Genomic DNA, 19,265 nt, shown 5'->3' with positions numbered 1-19,265 from the left:
GACGACGCGACGTACAAAGCTAACCTCATTGTTGACACAGTTGAATGCTTGTGTTTAGGGTTCCGCCAAAGTGAATAAAATAACAAAAAGAAAATATTTATTGAATTTTTTTATAAATTGTTTATTTATTTATTATTCAATAATAAAATAATTTATTAAGCTACTTCAAATGTAGCTGTAATGATGCACCAAAATTTTAAAGCAAAACTTAAATTTGACATTCTATTTATTTGATAACGTCAAATTTTATAGTAACCCGTGATCGGAATAATATCTATTTGCCGTTGTGTTCAGTAAATTTCCGACTTATTTCGTATGCTTTAAATGATGACGCACGGGTAAAGACTCGCGGACTCAACTGTACACTTGGTATACACGATATACAGTTGAGTCCGCGAGTCTTTACCCGTGCGTCATCATTTAAAGCATACGAAATAAGTCTGAAATCTATTTCACGCAACAACAACTGACAGAAAGTGGCTACTGTTCCGATTAGGGGTTTTATTATAAAATTTGACGTTATCAAATATATAGAATGTCAAATGTAAGTTTTGCTTCAAAATTTTTGTGCAGAATTACAGCTACATTTGAAGTAGCTTAATAAATTCTTTTATTATTATTGATTAATAAATAAATAAACAATTTATAAAAAAATTCAATAACATATTATATTTTTGTTATTTTATTCACTTTGACGGAAATCTAAACACAATAATTTCTTTACTGTGTGAATGACGTTATAAGCTTTGTATCTTTTAAATATTAATTGCCAAAATATAATTATTTACCTTAAAATTTCAGAGCCCAATATAAAATTAGTTGTGAAAACAACTGTTGGTGTAATATAAAGAAACTTCAAAACGCAAAAATTCGACAAAAACCGCAAAAAATTCAACTGACTGACAGCCACAAATGTAAACAAAGCAGAAACGTCAAACAAATTGTGCTTAAAATATGAAAACATACCGAATCGTCTTTTTTTGTACCTATCTCTTTTCAATGCACTTAGTCTAGATGGTTCATAAAAATAACATGTGTTTTTAATTAAGAGGATGGGTACGTATTTTCGGCTGCAATGCTATTCAAATGGGGATTCATTTTTTTCGAATCCTATGAAAACTAACAGGTATTTTTGAAAAATTTAAACGCAGAATGAAAGATTACTATTCGCGAGGGCCGAAAGTCCCTGAGAACTTCTATAATGTTTATTTTAATAAGTTACAGGGGTGAAAAACTAAGAGAAAATTTAGTGTGATTTTGAATTTCAAATAGCTCATTCAAAAGAAACTTTTTATTTATTCTAAGGGACTTTCGGCCCTCGGTAATAATATAGTCTTTCATTCTGCGTTTAAATTTTTCAAAAATAGTTATTGGTTTTTTCAGGATTCGAAAAAAATAAACAGAATGTCCGTGGTAATATTTCCAAATCTATCTTTGTCATACAACGCACTCAGTCGAATAGAATAATAGTATCGTTCGCGGTAACGATTCCGTACTTGTCCAGGACAACTTCGCATGCGCACTTTAAAAAAGAGCGTTCTCTTTTTTAAAGTGCGCATGCGATTTTTAAAGTGCGCATGCGAAGTTGTCCTGGACAAGTACGGAATCGTTACCGCGAACGATACTATTGTCAGCATACTGTCAGCCAGACAGTGGCAATCAGTGACAATTTTAAATATTTGACATGGCATCGGGAATATTTTGCGTTGTTGATTAAATAATATTGATATAATATAGTGTATTTGATAAATAATTGATTTAAGACGTGAACTTAATAAAAAGTTATTTATTATGTATTATTTGTGGAAGATCCAAGCAGAGAATACATCAGGATAATATATTCTGTGATCCAAGTAGGTATTTTGTTGTTAAAGATGTTCAAAATTGTAAGTGTTCCATAATACCAGCATATTATTAAAAAATCACTTAAGCACTTTTCCTCTTTTCTCGATTGAGTATTAGTTTTTGTTATACATATAAATTATTACAATCACTGTTAGTGAAAAAATTATCACATTTATTAACTGAAATAATAATTTGCAATTATAAAAATAACAGTTATCCAAGAACATTCAAAAGCCATCTCTTTAAATTAATGATGACATTTTCAAGTAGAATGACACTCTAGTAATGTTTACATATCCATACCAGTATGAATTTTACTACACGTAATATGCCGTGTAAAGACAGAAAAAGTAGGGATACCCGTAAAATATTTGCGAATTATGTACCGATAGCCTTAATAACAAACGGCAGCTGGTTTGTCATGAGCAAGTTCGGCAAAGTGACCTCTATTTCTACGCTCTGTACTTTTATTCGCACTTTTAATTATATTGGCCAATTATATTAGTCCTGGTTGCTGGATAATTGTCAAGGCCATAGTCCAAAAAAATAATAAGAAGAAAAAATAAGATGCAGGTTATGTTATGCAAAAGTAAACAATTGTATGTAGTAAATAAAATTAGTTATTAAAATGCAGTACTGCAAGCCAAATACAATTAATTAAATTTACCTTTATATAATAATTGCATATCATATCAATGTTGTGGAGCAATATATAATTTTTCTGCTTCAATGACAGAAGGTATGAAATATACGTCAATTTGACAATTTCAATTGACAATATGAATTATTTAAGGTAGTTGCAATATTTCTCCGCGACTCGCGCACGGTCGTTTCTCGTTTCCCTTCCAAGTACTTGCACACCGCGAATAGTATTTTTACTACAAAAGCGATATTACGTAGATCAAAATTATTTATTTATAATAAACATGGCAATAATGAAAAGTCACATTCTAATGTTTTGACAGTTCTCTTACGTCAAAAATTTTGACCTACGTAATATCGCTTTTGTAGTAAAAATACATAAAAATACATAAAAATGTAGTAAAAATAGATAAAAAGTGTGTGTTTTATCCGTTTTATCTCGCCAGGTATTAATGACGCACGGGTAAAGACTCGCGGACTCAACTGTAAAGACAAGACACAGAACATCACTGGGTATAAGCGATCGATGACGTAAATTTTAAGAATACCATACGTCATACGCATATCATAAAATATGTACGTCATTAAAGAATACCAATCCAACACCTGGGGCCTGATTCTAATTCATTTCGACAGTCGCAATTTCATTTCGACACCGCGCGATTCTTGGGGATATTAACCTTATTATGTTGAGACTGCTCAGAATTTGGGTTGGCGCTTCGGTTTCTTGGATTTTGTTGATAGTCTGGGAAAATTATCGAAAAAATACCATTTTTGGGAAAAATTATTTACCAGCTATTTTATTGCTAAAATCGAATCTTAAGATTGCATATATTAGTAATATGGGGTATGACAAGTCCGCAGAAAGTGTGTTATTTTATTTATAAACAAATTAGCACTCCTAAATCTTCTTTTTTTTTTTCAATTAGTGGTCTGTAACTCCTATATTTTTTCCTTTGAGCCAAAAACACTCAAATAAAAATTCACCGTAATTTAGTTCTGCACAAAGTTATTTTTTTTCCGATTTCCTTCAACAAAAATTTTACTCAGAAAATCCGAGTTTTCCCAAAAAATCTGCCATTTTCAATTAAAATTTTAGGGAAGTACCTAATTATTTATCAATAATTAAATAATTGAAGACATGAAAGATTTATTATAGTAGATTATACAGAGGGGCTAAATTATGGAATAAATTCATTTCTTTAAAACGGACGATTTTGGAGCAAAATCCCGAAAGAGGTCGATTTTTATTTTTAAATTACAATTTTTTGGCATATATTTCATACTAGTGACGTCATCCATCTGAGCGTGATGACGTAATCGATAATTTTGTTAATGGGAATAGGGGTCGTGTGGTAGGTCATTTGAAAGGGCGTTTAATTCTCTATTCAGTAATATAAACATTAATATCATTAGGTATTTATACATGGTTGCCAAAAAAAAATTTTGAATTAAATTAATTGGCGCAAAAAGAAGAATGTATGTAATTTATTTAACTCAAAATACATTGTACTGCTGTCAGAAAATAGAAAAAAAGGTTTATTTCACAAATAAACATTTCTTTTCGCTTAAATTAAATCACAAACAGACTCCCTCCTACCTATTGGCAGTTTGAACTTTTAATTTAAGCTAAAAGCAATGTTTATTTGCAAAATAAACATTTTTTTCTATTTTCTGACAGCAATACAATGTATTTTGAGTTAAATAAATTACATGCATTCTTCTTCTTGCGTCAATTAATTTAATTCAAAATTTTTCTTGGCCTCCCTGTATAAATAATGAAACTAATGTTTATAATACTGAATAGAGAATTGAACGCCTTTGTAAATGAGCTACAACACGAACCCATATTCCTATTTAAAAAAATAATTACGTCATCACGCTCGGATGGATGACGTCACTAGTTTGAAATATATGCCAAGAAATTTAATTTAAAAATAAAAATCGACCTGTTTCGGGATTTTTCTCTAAAATCGTCCATTTTAGAGAAAATGAATTTATTCCATAATTTAGCCCCTTTCTGTATATCAGGAGACCGGCGACAATCTAACCAATAGTTTAGCAATAATTAAAATGTTAATTAAAAAATTTCGGTCGAAATAATAACCAGAAAGATTATGATACACCAGAATAACTATGATTTTCATATAAAAAAGCACTATACCTATTCAACGTACCTTACAGGATTGAAATTGGACCATTTGAGCGGTCTCGGGAATGTTATAAAGAAACAATTTTTTGGCTTATAAACAAATAGAACCCCTCAGAAAATATTAGATTAAATTAAATTAAGTTAACGCTGTTGAAAAGAGCACGGCTTCTGTGTCCTTTTCGAAGAAAAACAAATTGAATTGCGAGGAGTGATTCCAGGTATAACCGGTCAAATTTGACCGGCATTTGCGACAGAGTTATAAACAACAGGATTTTAATCTTTGAACCATTAGATACCTTTTAATTCCGGTCTTCTTTGTACATACAAATTTTCATATCTTCAAGACACTCATAACAAAAAAGATTTATGTCACTGTCACCAAATTATTTAATTATTGATAAATAATTACTTCCCTCAAATTTTAGTTGAAAATTAAAGATTTTGTTTGGAAAACCCGAATTTTCCGAAGAAAATTTCCGTCGAAGGAAATTGGAATAAATTATTAATGTGCAGAATTAAATTACTGTCAATTTTTATGTGAGTGTTTTGGTTTAAAGTTAAAATTTTCGGAGTTTTAGAGCAATAATAAAAAAAAAGATTTCGGAGCGCTAATTTGTTTATAAACAAAATAGCACACTTTCTGTGGACTTTGCACAGCTATATTACTAATATAGGAAATCTTGAAGATTTTATTTCAGCATGTCCAGCAATAAAATAGCTGGTAATTAATTTTCCTTGTTTTTTACTAATTTTCCCAGATTATTACCTCACATCTTTCATTGAGTTGATGATTCATGTTGTGGACATTCTCAATTATTATATTTCTAATTTAATACTATTCTATCTAATTCCTCAAAACAAGCAAATTTCAATTAAACCCAGCTATATTATAATACCTTTTGATTTAGTTTTCCTTGCAAGAAATAAACAAAACACATCTAAACTAAACCTAACCTCGCTTTTGGCCATTCATTCATCTCCGTGTCAAATAATTTCGACAGTCGCCATCGCCATATTGAAAGCGACTTGTTTAGTGTCGAAATTTGATTTAGAATCAGGGCCCTGTTGATTTGTTTTTCTTACCATCCAAACACATCCAAATTCCCAAGAAAAAGTCATGACAAATTTGTCATACCTTTTTTTTTAGTTTATTCACAGCACATACCAGGGAAGGTATGTGCTATGGTTTAATTAACCAGTCTAACCTGTAATTTTGGTTAAAATCAGTGATTTTTTAATTTTGAAATTTTTTGTTCAGTTCAGATAGGTAAATTAATAATGGCAAAAAGTGGAGTGTATGATACAAACAAAACTGAACTTTCGGTGGCAGAGGAAAGTTCAATTAATGATGCTTTGGCGCCGGAAGCCAGATTTGAGTGTCCAATTTGCTTAGCTTGGTTAAGAGACCCTGTTTTAACTTCTTGTGGACATAGGTTTTGCAGGAATTGCATATATCCTTGGTTGGAGTAAGTACTACCTTTTATTGATAAAGCTACACCCATTTCCTTATTAAGCTATTAAAATAAAGTCTAAGAAAATCGGGTTTCAGTGATATCACTATGAAAGTACTGAGTACCTAGGATAAGAATGTGAAAACAATTATTATTTTGTGTAATATGTTTTTACATATTATTGTTTGTAGGGTACCTACCAAAATGAGATATTTTGAAAAGTGAAACTCGATAAGATTTATTCAATACATTTAGGATATTTTGTAATAATATGGAAGTCATATGAAGAATATTTTTTGAGCAATTGAAGGGTTTGGTTCAATAACTGGTCAAAGACCACTTTCCTCAAAATTAAGTTTGACATTTCTTGCCTTCAAAAATACCTCCGCTCACAGTTTGGAGCAAAAACTGTGCATGGAGTGTGTAAGAAATTCAATGTAGAACAATGTGGACGGTTATTGCACCAAAAATGTTAATAGTATAGTCCTTAGGATCGATATATGCACATTGTTTTCAAAACTATGCAATGTGCACATAGACGGTTATTGCACCAAGCCCTTAAATTGAATGATGGCAATTTTGTGTTTAGTATGATCTTCATACTAAACAACATAGCGTATCTTCTCTTCAATATAGCTCTGGAAAAGGCGGTCAGAGATGCCCTAATAGACAACAGAGGAAATATTTTTAATAAATCATCCCAAATTTTGGCATATGCAGATGACGTGGACCTAGTTGCCCACACAATACGCAAGGTAGAAGAAATGTATACCACCTTCTCAAATGCCTCAAAAAATATTTATTTATTTATTTATATACGGGATTACCCCCATTACAAAACATAAAGTATAAAATCAATCTCTGTAATTTCTTATAAACTAGAGTAAAATTAAAGTCTTAATTACACATTAAACAAAAACAAAATATTAATAGTTATCCATCCATTACACATATTACATCTATTACACAAATCAATTAAAATAAACAAAAAAGTACCTGTCAAGCTCTTTAAATCCGATTCTTAAAAGCAGCCAAGGAGACACCAAATATTTCCAAGTTATTCTCGTTTATAATTTTTAGTGTTCGCTCAATGGGCGAATGCATACCATAGTTTGTTCGATGAAAAGGTATATAAAACAAATCAACATGTCTGAGACTTCTGGAGGGAACATATAAATTAATAGATTGGAGAATTTCAGAACAACAAATTAAACCATTTATTAATTTAAACACAAATACCAATCAGAGTTATCTCTTTGAGTTTTTAATAAATTCATGTTGAGTGTTTTTCAAATATAGGTATAATCATGATTAGTAATGCGTATGTTTAATTTGTATGCACAATATCTCAAAAATTTATTCTGCAATCTCTCCAATGTAGTGGAATGAGCTTGGTGTTGTGGAGACCATACAATAAATGCATATTCCACTTTAGATACAACCAAAACATAATATACCATTCTTAAAGCCCATACAGATAGTCTCAGACAATTGCGAATGATGCATTTACTGTTACATTATTTATATGTTGCACAAAACGCAACTGTTCATCAAATGTGACTCCCTAAGTCTTTTATTGTTTTGACATAAGACAATTCATTTTCATTAATTGTATAATAAGTATCATATTTTTTATTGCCTCTATAAAAACTTATACCTATAGCAGCATTTAGCAACATTTAAATGCAAAATATTATTCTCACACTAAATAATCAACCGGTCTAAATCTTCTTGTATTAATGTTATATCAACATTCGAATCTACAGATTTAAATAATTTCAAATCATCTGCAAACATCAGGAAATCGCAATTTCTAAAACATTCTGATATATCGTTCACAAACATATTAAATAACAAAGGTGAACAGTGAGCTCCTTGGGGTACTCCTGATGTCACATGAATTATATTTGAATTAAAACAACCTATTCTCACCTGCTGTGTGCGGTCTCTTAAAAAGCTCTTGAACCATTGTAAGGATTGATGACTGAAGCCAAAAGCATTTAATTTTCCTAATATAATGGTATGATCTACTCTGTCAAATGCCTTAGAGAAGTCAGTATAAAAAGCATCCATCTGACTTTTATTCTCCAACGCGTTTAATATTTTTTGTTCAAAGAGTACTAAATTTGTTACCATTGATTTATTCTGAGAAAATCCATGTTGATTGTGTATTAGGCGCTCTTTACAATAAAATTTTAATTGATCGTGCATTAGTCTATCAAAAAGTTTTGGTATAGAGGATTGTTTACAAACACTTCGATAATTTGTTATGTCTTGTTTATTGCCTGATTTAAAAATTGGGCACATATGAGAGTGCTTCCATAAAGTTGGGAAAACTGATGTCTTTAATGATGACTCGAAAAGAAGATATACAGTAGAACCTCGATTATCCGTCAGGGCACCGGACCAATGGTATGACGGATAATCGAAAAGACGGTTAACAGAATATTATCAAAACTTAATTGATCAAACGACTAAGTGACACAATCAATGTTCGAATTTGAATCAAATTTAATCATGGTGACACACAGATATTGACTGCAATAATTATTGTGCTGTGCATTTTTATTTTCTGCTTGCGATTCTAAAAATAGAACTCTAAAAGCAGGGTATCATTTTTATCACCTATTTAAATTGAAATTTAATCCAGAGCCCTGAATAAGAACAAAAATTATTTACATAAAAAAATGCGGTGGTGGCATAACTGCATGTGTACATTTCAACGAATTTCGTTTGGCTTAACGCAATGCTCAAACAAAATTAATTGATGACTAAATTTTTACTTATGTTGTCAATATAACTTATGTAGGTATGGACCCTGACAGTTAACAGAGGTGACGGTTAATAGAGAGACGGATAATCGAGGTTCCACTGTAAAGGATTAGTTAGTGAATAGATACAGTTTTTTAGAAAGTAATCGGGAATACCATCTGGACCACTGCTTAACTTATTGGGTAGGGATAAAATGTTGTTGAAAATATCTTTCACTGATTTTGAAAAATTAGGTATAAAAAGATTATTGTTTCCCTTTACTTCCAAGTTATTAATATTTGATTGTGGCAAATAAACTGTTGAAAAAAATTGATGGAAACAGTTTGCAATCTGTTGTCCGTTTGTTGCTATAACATTACCATAGTACATACTGTTTGGTAAATCATTTTTTTTAAGCATTTATTAACAATCAGAATTACATATTCTATGAGTTAATTTGATAACAAGTACAATAACTTGTATCAATCTAGTATTGTACACTAAAATGGCGTTATGAGGTACATCACCCAGCGGTTTCACCTCAGTTTCAGCGAAGATCTATGGGCCATAATCTTCGCAATCTTCTGTTGTTTAGTGGCTGCAGTAATGGTACTATTAATTGGTTGGGGTGGCCTTCCAATTTCTCGTGGTGTCTGTTGGCTCTTTCTTGAATTACTGTGCTGACTAACGGGATGTTTAGGTCTGTATGAAGGGTTTGGTTGGAAATGTACCACGGGGCATTTGCGATGGTACATAGAATTTTTTATTGAGTTCTTTGGATAATTTTTGTGTTCGATTTGCTGGCACAACTCCATAGTTCTATACCGTACGTCCATATAGGTTTGACGACTGTTTTATAAATCAGCAGTTTTTTCTCAATTGAGAGTCGAGATTTTCTACCTATAAGCCAATTAATTTCTTTCACTCTCAACTCAATTTGTTTCTTCTTCTTTAAAATGTGTTGTTTCCAGTTTAATTTAGAATCAAGATGAAGCCCCAGGTATTTGACGATGTTCTGTTGTGGTATGTTGACTTGATTAAGGGCCGGTTGTTCGAAAGCTAATCAACAATGATCATTATCAAATATTTAATTACTGTCACCAACTGTCAATGTCAACTTTGTTTGGGTTGCTGAAAACATAATATGAAATTACTTAATCAATTATGTTAATAATTGATTAACTAATCTCATAATTTTAATCAATTATGTTTTCAGCAACCCAATAAAAGTTGACATTGACAGTTTTGGTGACAGTAATTAAATATTTGATAGTGATCATTGTTGATTAGCGTTCGAACAACCGGCCCTAAGGCTAATATTTGGGCATTGGTCTTTCCTTAGTGTGAAAGTTATATGTGTTGACTTAGTTTCATTAGCTTTTATCTTCCATTTCATTAACCACTGTCCAATTTGGTCTAGGTGTTCTTGAAGTTTTAATACTGCAGCTCTTGGATCCTCTTCAGTTGCAAATATTGCTGTGTCATCAGCGAAAGTTCCAATGGTGGTTTATGGAGAAGTTGGTAAATCGGATGTGTACAGTACATAAAGAAGTGGACCCAATATACTACCTTGTGGGACTCTTGATTGAATTTTGTTACGGTTTGATATTTCATCCTTCACTTTAGTTTCAAATTCTCTGTGATTTAGATATGATTTTAATAAGTCAAAGTATTTGTTGGGTAGGGATTTTTTTGATTTTATAAAGTAATCCTGGGTGCCATACCTTATCAAATGCTTGGCTGATGTCCAGAAAGGCTGCTGTGTAATACTGTTTATTGTCCAAAGCTCTATTAATTACATTTGATATGCGATGGCATTGTTGCACTGTAGAATGACCTTGCCGGAATCCAAATTGGTGTTCTGGGATCCAGTTTTGGAATTCTAGGTTGCTCATAATTCTTTTAAGTAACAGCTTTTCAAGAAGTTTTGACATTATTGGCAGTAGACTTATTGGGCAGTATGATGAAACATCCGTTAAAGCTTTACCAGGTTTCGGTATCATAATTGCTTGGGCAATTTTTAGTGATATAGGCCAATAATTAAGTCTTAAGATTGCATTTAATATGTACAATAATTTCATTATACCTTTTTTAGGAAGTTGTTTTAGCATTGTTGCTGTTATGAGATCAGTGCCTGGTGCCTTCTTTTCATTCAAATGATTAATTTCATCTTTGATCTCCTTCGGTGTAATTAAAGTTAGTCAGTAAATCATTTGATGCTCTTTTACTGTTTACAAACTGCCAAAGGTACTTAGGATTACTGCATAAATTATGATTTACTTGATTCAGATAAGTGTTATAACATTGATTTGATAGATTTGATAACTGAGAAAATCACAATCCTCTTGATTACAGGAAGCTAAATAATTTTATGAGCAATTTTTTTCTGTACGACTAAATAACGCAAGTTGGCATCAAAACATTTTGGATAACTAGAAGTTCTAAATATTTTCACTGGTACAAACAATGATAGCTACATGTTAAGTATGTTATAAAATTCTGTTAGAGCATCATCAACATTTGACAAATTCAAATGGTCTTCCCAAGGTATCATTGAAAGATAGTTATTGAGACCTTCATAGTCTGCGTTTACAAAATCATGATAAAATTCAGTATATTCTAATCGTTGTCTTTGTAATCCTTGTCGTTCACACAAACTAATATTGTAAGTGTAATTTATGTGATGATAACTATTTTTAAAAATCGGATCTGAAGCTTTTGCTACTTGTAAATCACAAACATTTGTAAATATTAAGTCTAAAAACACATTTCTTTCATTTGGAATATTATTCATTTGGAAAAAATTCAAGAACCCATAAAACTCAGCTAAGTACAATGCATGTGAACCTTGAGGACAATTCACCAGGACACCTGATTCATTGTTATCTCATGAAGCTTCAGGAAGGTTGAAGTCTCCGAATATATATGTCTTATGATGATTATACCTTTGGGATAAATCTTCGACTGATAAACAGTGTTGTTCATATATTTGTTCTACGGATTTTGGTGGAATATATACCCCTCCAATTATAAAATTTTCTTTACCAAATGAGCATAAAAGAAAAAGTTGTTCAACAGATTTGTACAAGGGTTTCAGCACAGTTACCTTAATGTAGTTTTTAACAACAATCAAAACACCTCCTCCTCTTGACTTATAACTATTATCACGATCACATCTAAAAGTTCTATATGAAAGTATTTTAATTTCACTATCTAAAATATCCTCGTGTAACCAATTTTGAATTTTTGTACGATGTCCTCCGACGTTCTGACAATAAACTTGTAATGGGGATGAAATTAGTTTTTTCCTTCTTTCTTGAATCAATTTTTGGTACACCATTTCTGTATTTTATGGTAATGTCTTTTTGCCTTTATTTTGTCTGTCTTTTAATTCTTTCCAACCTTTACTGAAGATATCCCTTTGCATATTTGTTTGATCACTATTTATTTTAATTGTTGACTGCTGTAGTCTTTTCTTATTCCTTAAAATTTCCTTAACAATACCATTATTGGAAAAAATAGCTTTAAGTGGACGAGACTTACTACCTGTGTTCTTTCCTACTTCAACAACTTTCACTAAATTGTCCAACACTTCATCTTTTCCCATTTGTTTTATAATTTCCTCGACTTTGGATCTGTCTTGTTTTATCTTATCTTCAATATTCTCAGAATTCAATTCAGGAACATTGAATAACATAATATTGTTAGACTTTACAATTCTATAGTTTCCTTAGATCACAAATCTGATTATCCTTTTCGTCGTTGATTGATGTATTGGAAGGATCACCCTCAATACATTAATCAACGTTTTCGTATAAGGATATTGGCACACTTAAGTTTCTCTACCTCAATCTTATAGATCTTCAACCATAGACTTCAAAATTGATACTAACAGTAAACTTTGTTCACAATCCTCACAAAAATATTTTAATTTCTTAGTATCCGCTGCCAATTGAAAACATCTTACTTCTGTAGCTGTTATACTGGCACAATTAATATGTAGAGCCCTCTTACATCCATCACACTTGAAAGAAGTCTTATTCTCTGCAGCATCTTTCTTGCATAACAAGCATTTGCCCATATTTGAATATTCAACAGAACATCAACCATAAACCCTTTAATAAAGATAGTAAGTCACTTCACTGGTATATGGTAATTACTTATCTATCACTATCAATTTGTCCTAATTGCTTCAAGTTTTTGTTTAAAAAAGAAAAACTAAAGGTACAAACTTTGCATTGCAGTTATTGCAATTTACAAACAAACAAATTGTTTTTTCAAAAAAGAAAGATGATCTTCAAATTCCTTGTACTAATTCAGCTTATTTTGATATAACTTTAAAAATTAATTGTTGATATTTACTTGTAAAACAACAGTTTTTTAGGAGCAATTGCTAATTACATCCGTCGAGGTTGATTTCTAATTTTAAACTCTTAAATATGCGACTGCAAGTAAATGAGGAGAAAACTAATCAACACCCAACAATAGAGCCAGAAACATCGGTCAACAATTTACGGTTGATAACTCTACCTTTGAGGTGGTGGACAAATTCAAATACTTAGGCTCCCTGATCACCAAGGAGAATGTCACGATGGAAGAAATCAAGCGAAGGATAATCCTAGCAAACAAATGCTATTTTGTACTGAGTAGACATATGAGAAGCACAAAGCCAAAAATCAAAAATAACCATATACAACCAGTGTTGACATATGGATCGGAGACATGGACCATCTCCAAGGCAGATGAAAACCTTCTGCTTATATTTGAATGAAGTAATGAAGGATCCTGAGAGCAATATTATACTAAGACTAAGATAGGCAGGACATCTAGCAAGATCATAGCAGAACAACCCTCTTAGAAGAATCCTTATGTCACAACCTGTGGGATGTAGAAATAGGGGTAGGCCAAAACTCAGATGAGGATGGGAGCAAAATGGGCGCAGCAAACTGGCAACGGTTGGCTGGGCCTACCCTAAATACAAACATTTTCCTCTGTCGCACTGGGAGAACAGTTTTAGATTGCAGCACCCTCTCTAGCTATTGTATGTCTATAGTTATAGCTATCTTAATTTTATTCACTGCCACCCTAAATAGCATTCTTGAATCAACCCCATACTAATCTCGCAAGTTCTTCAACCATGAGGTTCTTCTTCGTCCTCGACGGTGTTTGCATATTTTGTAGCAACCTTTATTTGTGACCTCTCATATATGTTCAAAGTACTCCAGATTTCTCTTCTTGATACTTTTTATTGTCTCCGTAGTCTTGCTTATCTCAGTTATCTAGTAATCAGCAATCACTGGTCGAACAGTTTTAGAGTACAGCATACTCTCTAGCTATTATTATGTCTATGATCATAGCTATCTTAATTTTATTCACTGCCACCCTAAACAGAATGCTTGAATCAATACCATACCAATCTTGCAAGTTCTTCAACCATGAAGTCTTTCTTCATCCTGGACTGTGTTTGCATAATATCTTGTAGCAACCTCTATTTAGGACCTCTCATACATGTTCAAAGTATTCCAGCTTTCTCTTCTTGATGCTTTTTATATTCTCAGTAGTCTTGCATATCTCAGTAATATATGCTTAGATTTTTAAATCAAGAGGAGTAAACTAAAAAGACAGATTCACACCCAAGAAAGACACCAGAAAAATCACCACGAACACCTTCTTTTTTGGTTGATCATGTCTTCCTTCGACAGTAATCCATAAATATTATATTATACTTCTTCTTCTTCTTCTTGTAATAGGACTATGTCCTGTTTCTTCTGTTACAGTCTTTGCTGCGATCCGGAGCTCCAACTCTCGTACCATCGTTTTTTGGGTCTTCCTATGGGTCGCTTGGTGTTGGGCTTCTGTGTTTTCGCCCAATGCGCCATACGTTCAGGGTCCATCCGATCTACGTGGTCTCTCCACATGCGTCGTCGCGCTCTTGTCCATCTCACTACGTCTTGAACGCCTAGCTCTCTCAATGTGTCTTCGTTTCGTATTCTATCTCTGAGTGTGATACCTCTTATGGATCTTAGGGTTTTCATCTCTGTTGTTCTCATTATTTGTTTGGTCTTTGTTGTCTCGGCCCTTGTCTCAGCTGCGTATGTCAGTACGGGTCTAACACATGTCTTATAAATGCGGACTTTGCTTTCGGTGCTCATATATTTATTCCACCAGATTATATCCCTCAGGAAACCAGATATTCTCGCTGCTTTCGTTGCCTGCTGTTTTGATTCGTGCCACAGATGCCTGTCGCTAGATATTTCCACACCTAAGTATCTGCAATCCATTACCTGTTCGATTATATGGTCGTCCACTACTAATTTACATCTAATTGGGTTCCTGGATATTACCATCGATTGGGTTTTCTCTTTGGATAGTGTCAGGTTATACTTTTCGGCGGTTATTTTGAATTTTTGTAGTAGGCGTTGTAAGTCATCTTCGTTTTCGGCTATTAAGATTGCATCATCTGCGTAGCAAAGTATTCTCATGGTTCGGTTACCCATTTTGTATCCCTGATTCATTATGTTAACACTACCTATAACTTCATCCATTATTAAATTAAATAGGCATGGACTGAGGCTGTCCCCTTGTCTAATGCCTGCATTGATTTTGATTTCTTCCGTGAGCCCGTGTGTGGTTTTAATTCGTGTTTTGTTGGATCTATTGAGCTCTTTGATTATGTTTCTATACCTCTGACCTATGTTTTTCTTTTCAAGGATAGTGAGCACGTCCTTTAATCGTACTCTGTCGAATGCTTGTTTCAGATCTACAAAGCATGTGAACATGGGCTTGTCGAATTCTATTGATTTCTCAACTAATTGTCGCATTATGAAAATAGCGTCTATTATAGATCTGTTTGGGCGAAAACCCTGTTGTTCTTCCGATACACCGGCTTTCTTATATATTTTTTGGGATAGAATTTTTGTCAATAGTTTTGAGGTAGAATTGAGTAGTGTAATTCCTCGGTAGTTCGTAGGATCTGTCTTTACGCCTTTCTTGTAGATGGGTATTATTGTTATACTCTCTCTCCATTCCTCTGGTACTGTCATGTTGTTTACAGTTTTTTGGAATAATGTTGTTATCTCTTCTATTACTTTTGTATTTTCTATTATCCGGACCTGGTGATTTTCTATTTTTTAATCTTTTGATTGCTTCGTTTACTTCTTCTTGGGTGATGTTGTCATTCTCTGTTTCTTCTTGGTGAATGTTTTGTTTATCGTCGTTATCGTCTTTGTATAGATTCTCGAAATGAGTTACCCATTCTTCTGGTTTTATTGCGTTAATTTGTAATTCTTCATTAACCGGCTTCTTCCTGTTCCTCAACATGTTCCATACCTTCCTTTGACCTCCTCGTAAATCATGTTCCATGTCATTTGAGAATTTTTCCCAATATATTTGTTTTAGATCTTTGATTCTGTTAGTTGTTCTATTTCTTTCTGATTTATATCTTTGATACTCTTCTGGGGTCCTATTGTTAATATATCTTACGTATGCATCTTTCTTCTCTTTTGCTAAATCTTTGACTTCCTGTGTGAACCATGGTTTTTGGTTTCTGCCGCTGTTCAAGTCAATTGTTCTTTCTCCAATGGCTTCTTTTGCACTACTAGTTATGTGATTTTTTATTTTTTCCCATGCGTCGTTTATATTGTCTGTGATTTCAATAGGGCTAAGATTGATCTTTTCCTCAAGTCTTTTTTGGTAGAGATCCTTAGTACTTTCGTCTTGTAGGGATTCTATGTTGAACTTGGTGATGTTAGGTGGTTTCTTTCTCTCTATTATGTACGCGTGACGGTACTTACATATGACCATTCCGTGTTGCGTTCCCACATTCGCAGATGTTATTGTGCGTACGTCAAGTACTTCCCGTGGGTGAACTTTTCTGTTGGTTATCACATAGTCAATCATCGATCTGTGGCCCCTTGTGTTAGTGAATGTATATTTATGTTGTTCTTTGTGGTCAAAGTATGTATTGTTGATACGAAACTCGTTGTGCTGCACATATCTCTATTAGTGAATCTCCGTTATCATTTGTTGGTGCTTCGTTGAACTTGTGCATTATTCCTTGGATGGGTGTATTTCCTATTCTTGAGTTGAAATCTCCCAACAAGAATATTTTTTCTGTTTGTGGCAATCTATCTAGGGTTATATTATACTACGTTATACTATGTTATACTATGTCTTTTAAAAACAACTGCTCTTTAGATAAAAGCAGACTGGGAATCTAAAAATGAAAGGAATAATGCAGAAAACACAAAAAATCGCCCATATAACTTAATTAACTTATGAAATACCAATAGTTTCAAAATTTCATAATTGTCAAAATTTCATAACAGTGGAGTAAACTTCCCTTGACCAATTACAAACAAGCATTACGGCACTCCTCCTGGTTTAAAAAAGAGCAAAGGAATCAGCAATCAGTACTATGGTGCATTCCAGGAATATACGACTGTTTTGGATTATCGCGACAACGAATATTTTAGTGTGCAAAATAAGAAGTACGAAAGTATTTTGCTCTAATAATTACTCCAATTAACAACAATATAATTTGCAATTTACTTTCGTTCTTCATATTTTGCACAGTAAAATATTCGTTGTCGTGATAATCCAAGACGGTCGTATATTCGTGGAATGGGGTATCCGCTGTGAGCTCGTACGTAGAGGGGATATTTACAAATTCTCGAGCGCCAGTAGTGGCAAGTCTGTAAACGTTTACCGGAAATTTGACATAAATGTCAAAGTGATTAATGTAAAATTAAAATTAAAAACATTAATTATAAAAAATATTAGTTGGTCAAAGCTGTGGTATATATTTTTACCTTAAATATACTTACGTTTTAAATACTGAATTTAAGTTTTTTTAATGTTCCGTAATATGTAATTATAATTTAATCTAAAAATCTTAGCGCCATCTACACGATAATTGTGAAAGTATCCGAAGTAAGAAATTCATATTTTATCAATAGAACGTCAAAATGATTAGCAAAATCTTAAAAAAATCGATTACAATTTAATTAATTTTTTGCGTTGTAAATGTTAAGCGATAACAATTAAATAATAAATTTAAAAATTACCGGTGAAAGATAATTCCAGTAATCCGCTAGGAGCGCCACCAGCGAAGCTCAGAGCGTATATCAGTAGTCTTGTTGTATCTCAGCAATCAGCATCATCAGATCATTATAAATCAGTAATGGTGTGTTTCACAAACGACAAATAGTAGTTTATTCTATGAATAAAGTTAATTGACCAATAAACTGACATTTTTCAATTGTACTAACGTCAAATAAGACTTATTTATCAAATAAATACTTACTCTTCGAGTAAATTGGCAAGATAATCTCGCTGTAAATAAACTTACGTGCATAGAAATCGGCCCACGTAAAAGAACAGGTTATAGCCGGATTCTTTACCAATACCACTGTAATAATATTGTTGCTAAGCAGTTAAATTTTCATTGTATACCGGGTGTACCAATCAAATTGTGTTTTTTTTCTCAAAGTTCGCATCACCCTGTGGAATATTCTAGCATTTATAAAATACTTAAACTCGAAGCCAACTAGAGCCTCAGATTTTCTCAACATTCTGTTTTTTGAATCATTCGTTTATGTTGGATAATAAAAAAAAGTTAGGTACTTTAACACCTAGACATGTTCTTCATCAATACACGGTGTTTCTAAATAAGTGCGACAAACTTTAAGGGATAATTCTGCATGAAAAAATAATGACAGTTGGGTTAATAAACGTATGTCCGCAAATGTTTCGTTTCCGAGATTCCGGATGTTGAATTTTTTCTTACAAACTGACGATTTATTTTATTGCTTTAAAACCGGTTGACATATGCCAATGAAATTTGGTGGGTTTTAAGACGTAGTTATTGCACATTTTTTGACATACAATTAAGAATTTAATATTCACCATTAGCGCTCATACGTGTAATATGACCGATCATATTACCACTATGCACGCTAATGGTGAATATAAAATTCTTAATTTTATGTCAAAAAATCCGCAATAACTAGCTCTTAAATCCTACCAAATTTCATTTGCAGATCTCAACTGGTTTTAAAGCAATAAATAAATCGTCAGTTTGTAAGAAAAAATTCAACATCCCGTATCTCGGAAACGAAACATTTGCGGACATACTGAAAGCCAACTGTCATTATTTTTTCATGCAGAATTACCCCTTAAAGTTTGTCGCACTTATTTAAAAACACCGAGTATTGATGAAAAACATGTCTAGTTGTTAAAGTACATATCTACCTTTTTTATTATCCAACATAAACGAATGAATCAAAGAGCAGAATGTTAAGAAAACCTGATGCTATAGTTGGGTTTTAATTTGAGTATTTTATAAATGCCAGAATATTCCACAGGGTGATTCAAAATTTGAGAAAAAAAAACACAGTTTGATTGGTACACTCAGGGTTGTTTTG

General features: G+C 32.6%; 1 protein-coding gene across 1 annotated transcript in view; it reads left to right on the top strand.

Moving 5' to 3' along the window:
• Nucleotides 1-5,651: 5,651 nt before the first annotated feature.
• LOC114329212 (TNF receptor-associated factor 6) overlaps nucleotides 5,652-19,265 on the top strand; it is a 40,597-nt gene continuing 26,983 nt past the window's right edge. Inside the window, exon 1 of the mRNA XM_028278247.2 lies at nucleotides 5,652-6,105. Coding sequence (XP_028134048.1) covers nucleotides 5,918-6,105 — 188 coding nt within the window. The 5' untranslated portion in view covers nucleotides 5,652-5,917. The remainder of the gene's footprint in view (nucleotides 6,106-19,265) is intronic.

The sequence above is a fragment of the Diabrotica virgifera genome, chromosome 7 (genome assembly GCF_917563875.1).
Source record: "Diabrotica virgifera virgifera chromosome 7, PGI_DIABVI_V3a".
Classification (NCBI taxonomy): domain Eukaryota; kingdom Metazoa; phylum Arthropoda; class Insecta; order Coleoptera; family Chrysomelidae; genus Diabrotica; species Diabrotica virgifera.
The sequence above is the reverse complement of the archived record's forward strand: the minus strand, read 5'-3'. Positions and strand labels throughout refer to the sequence as shown.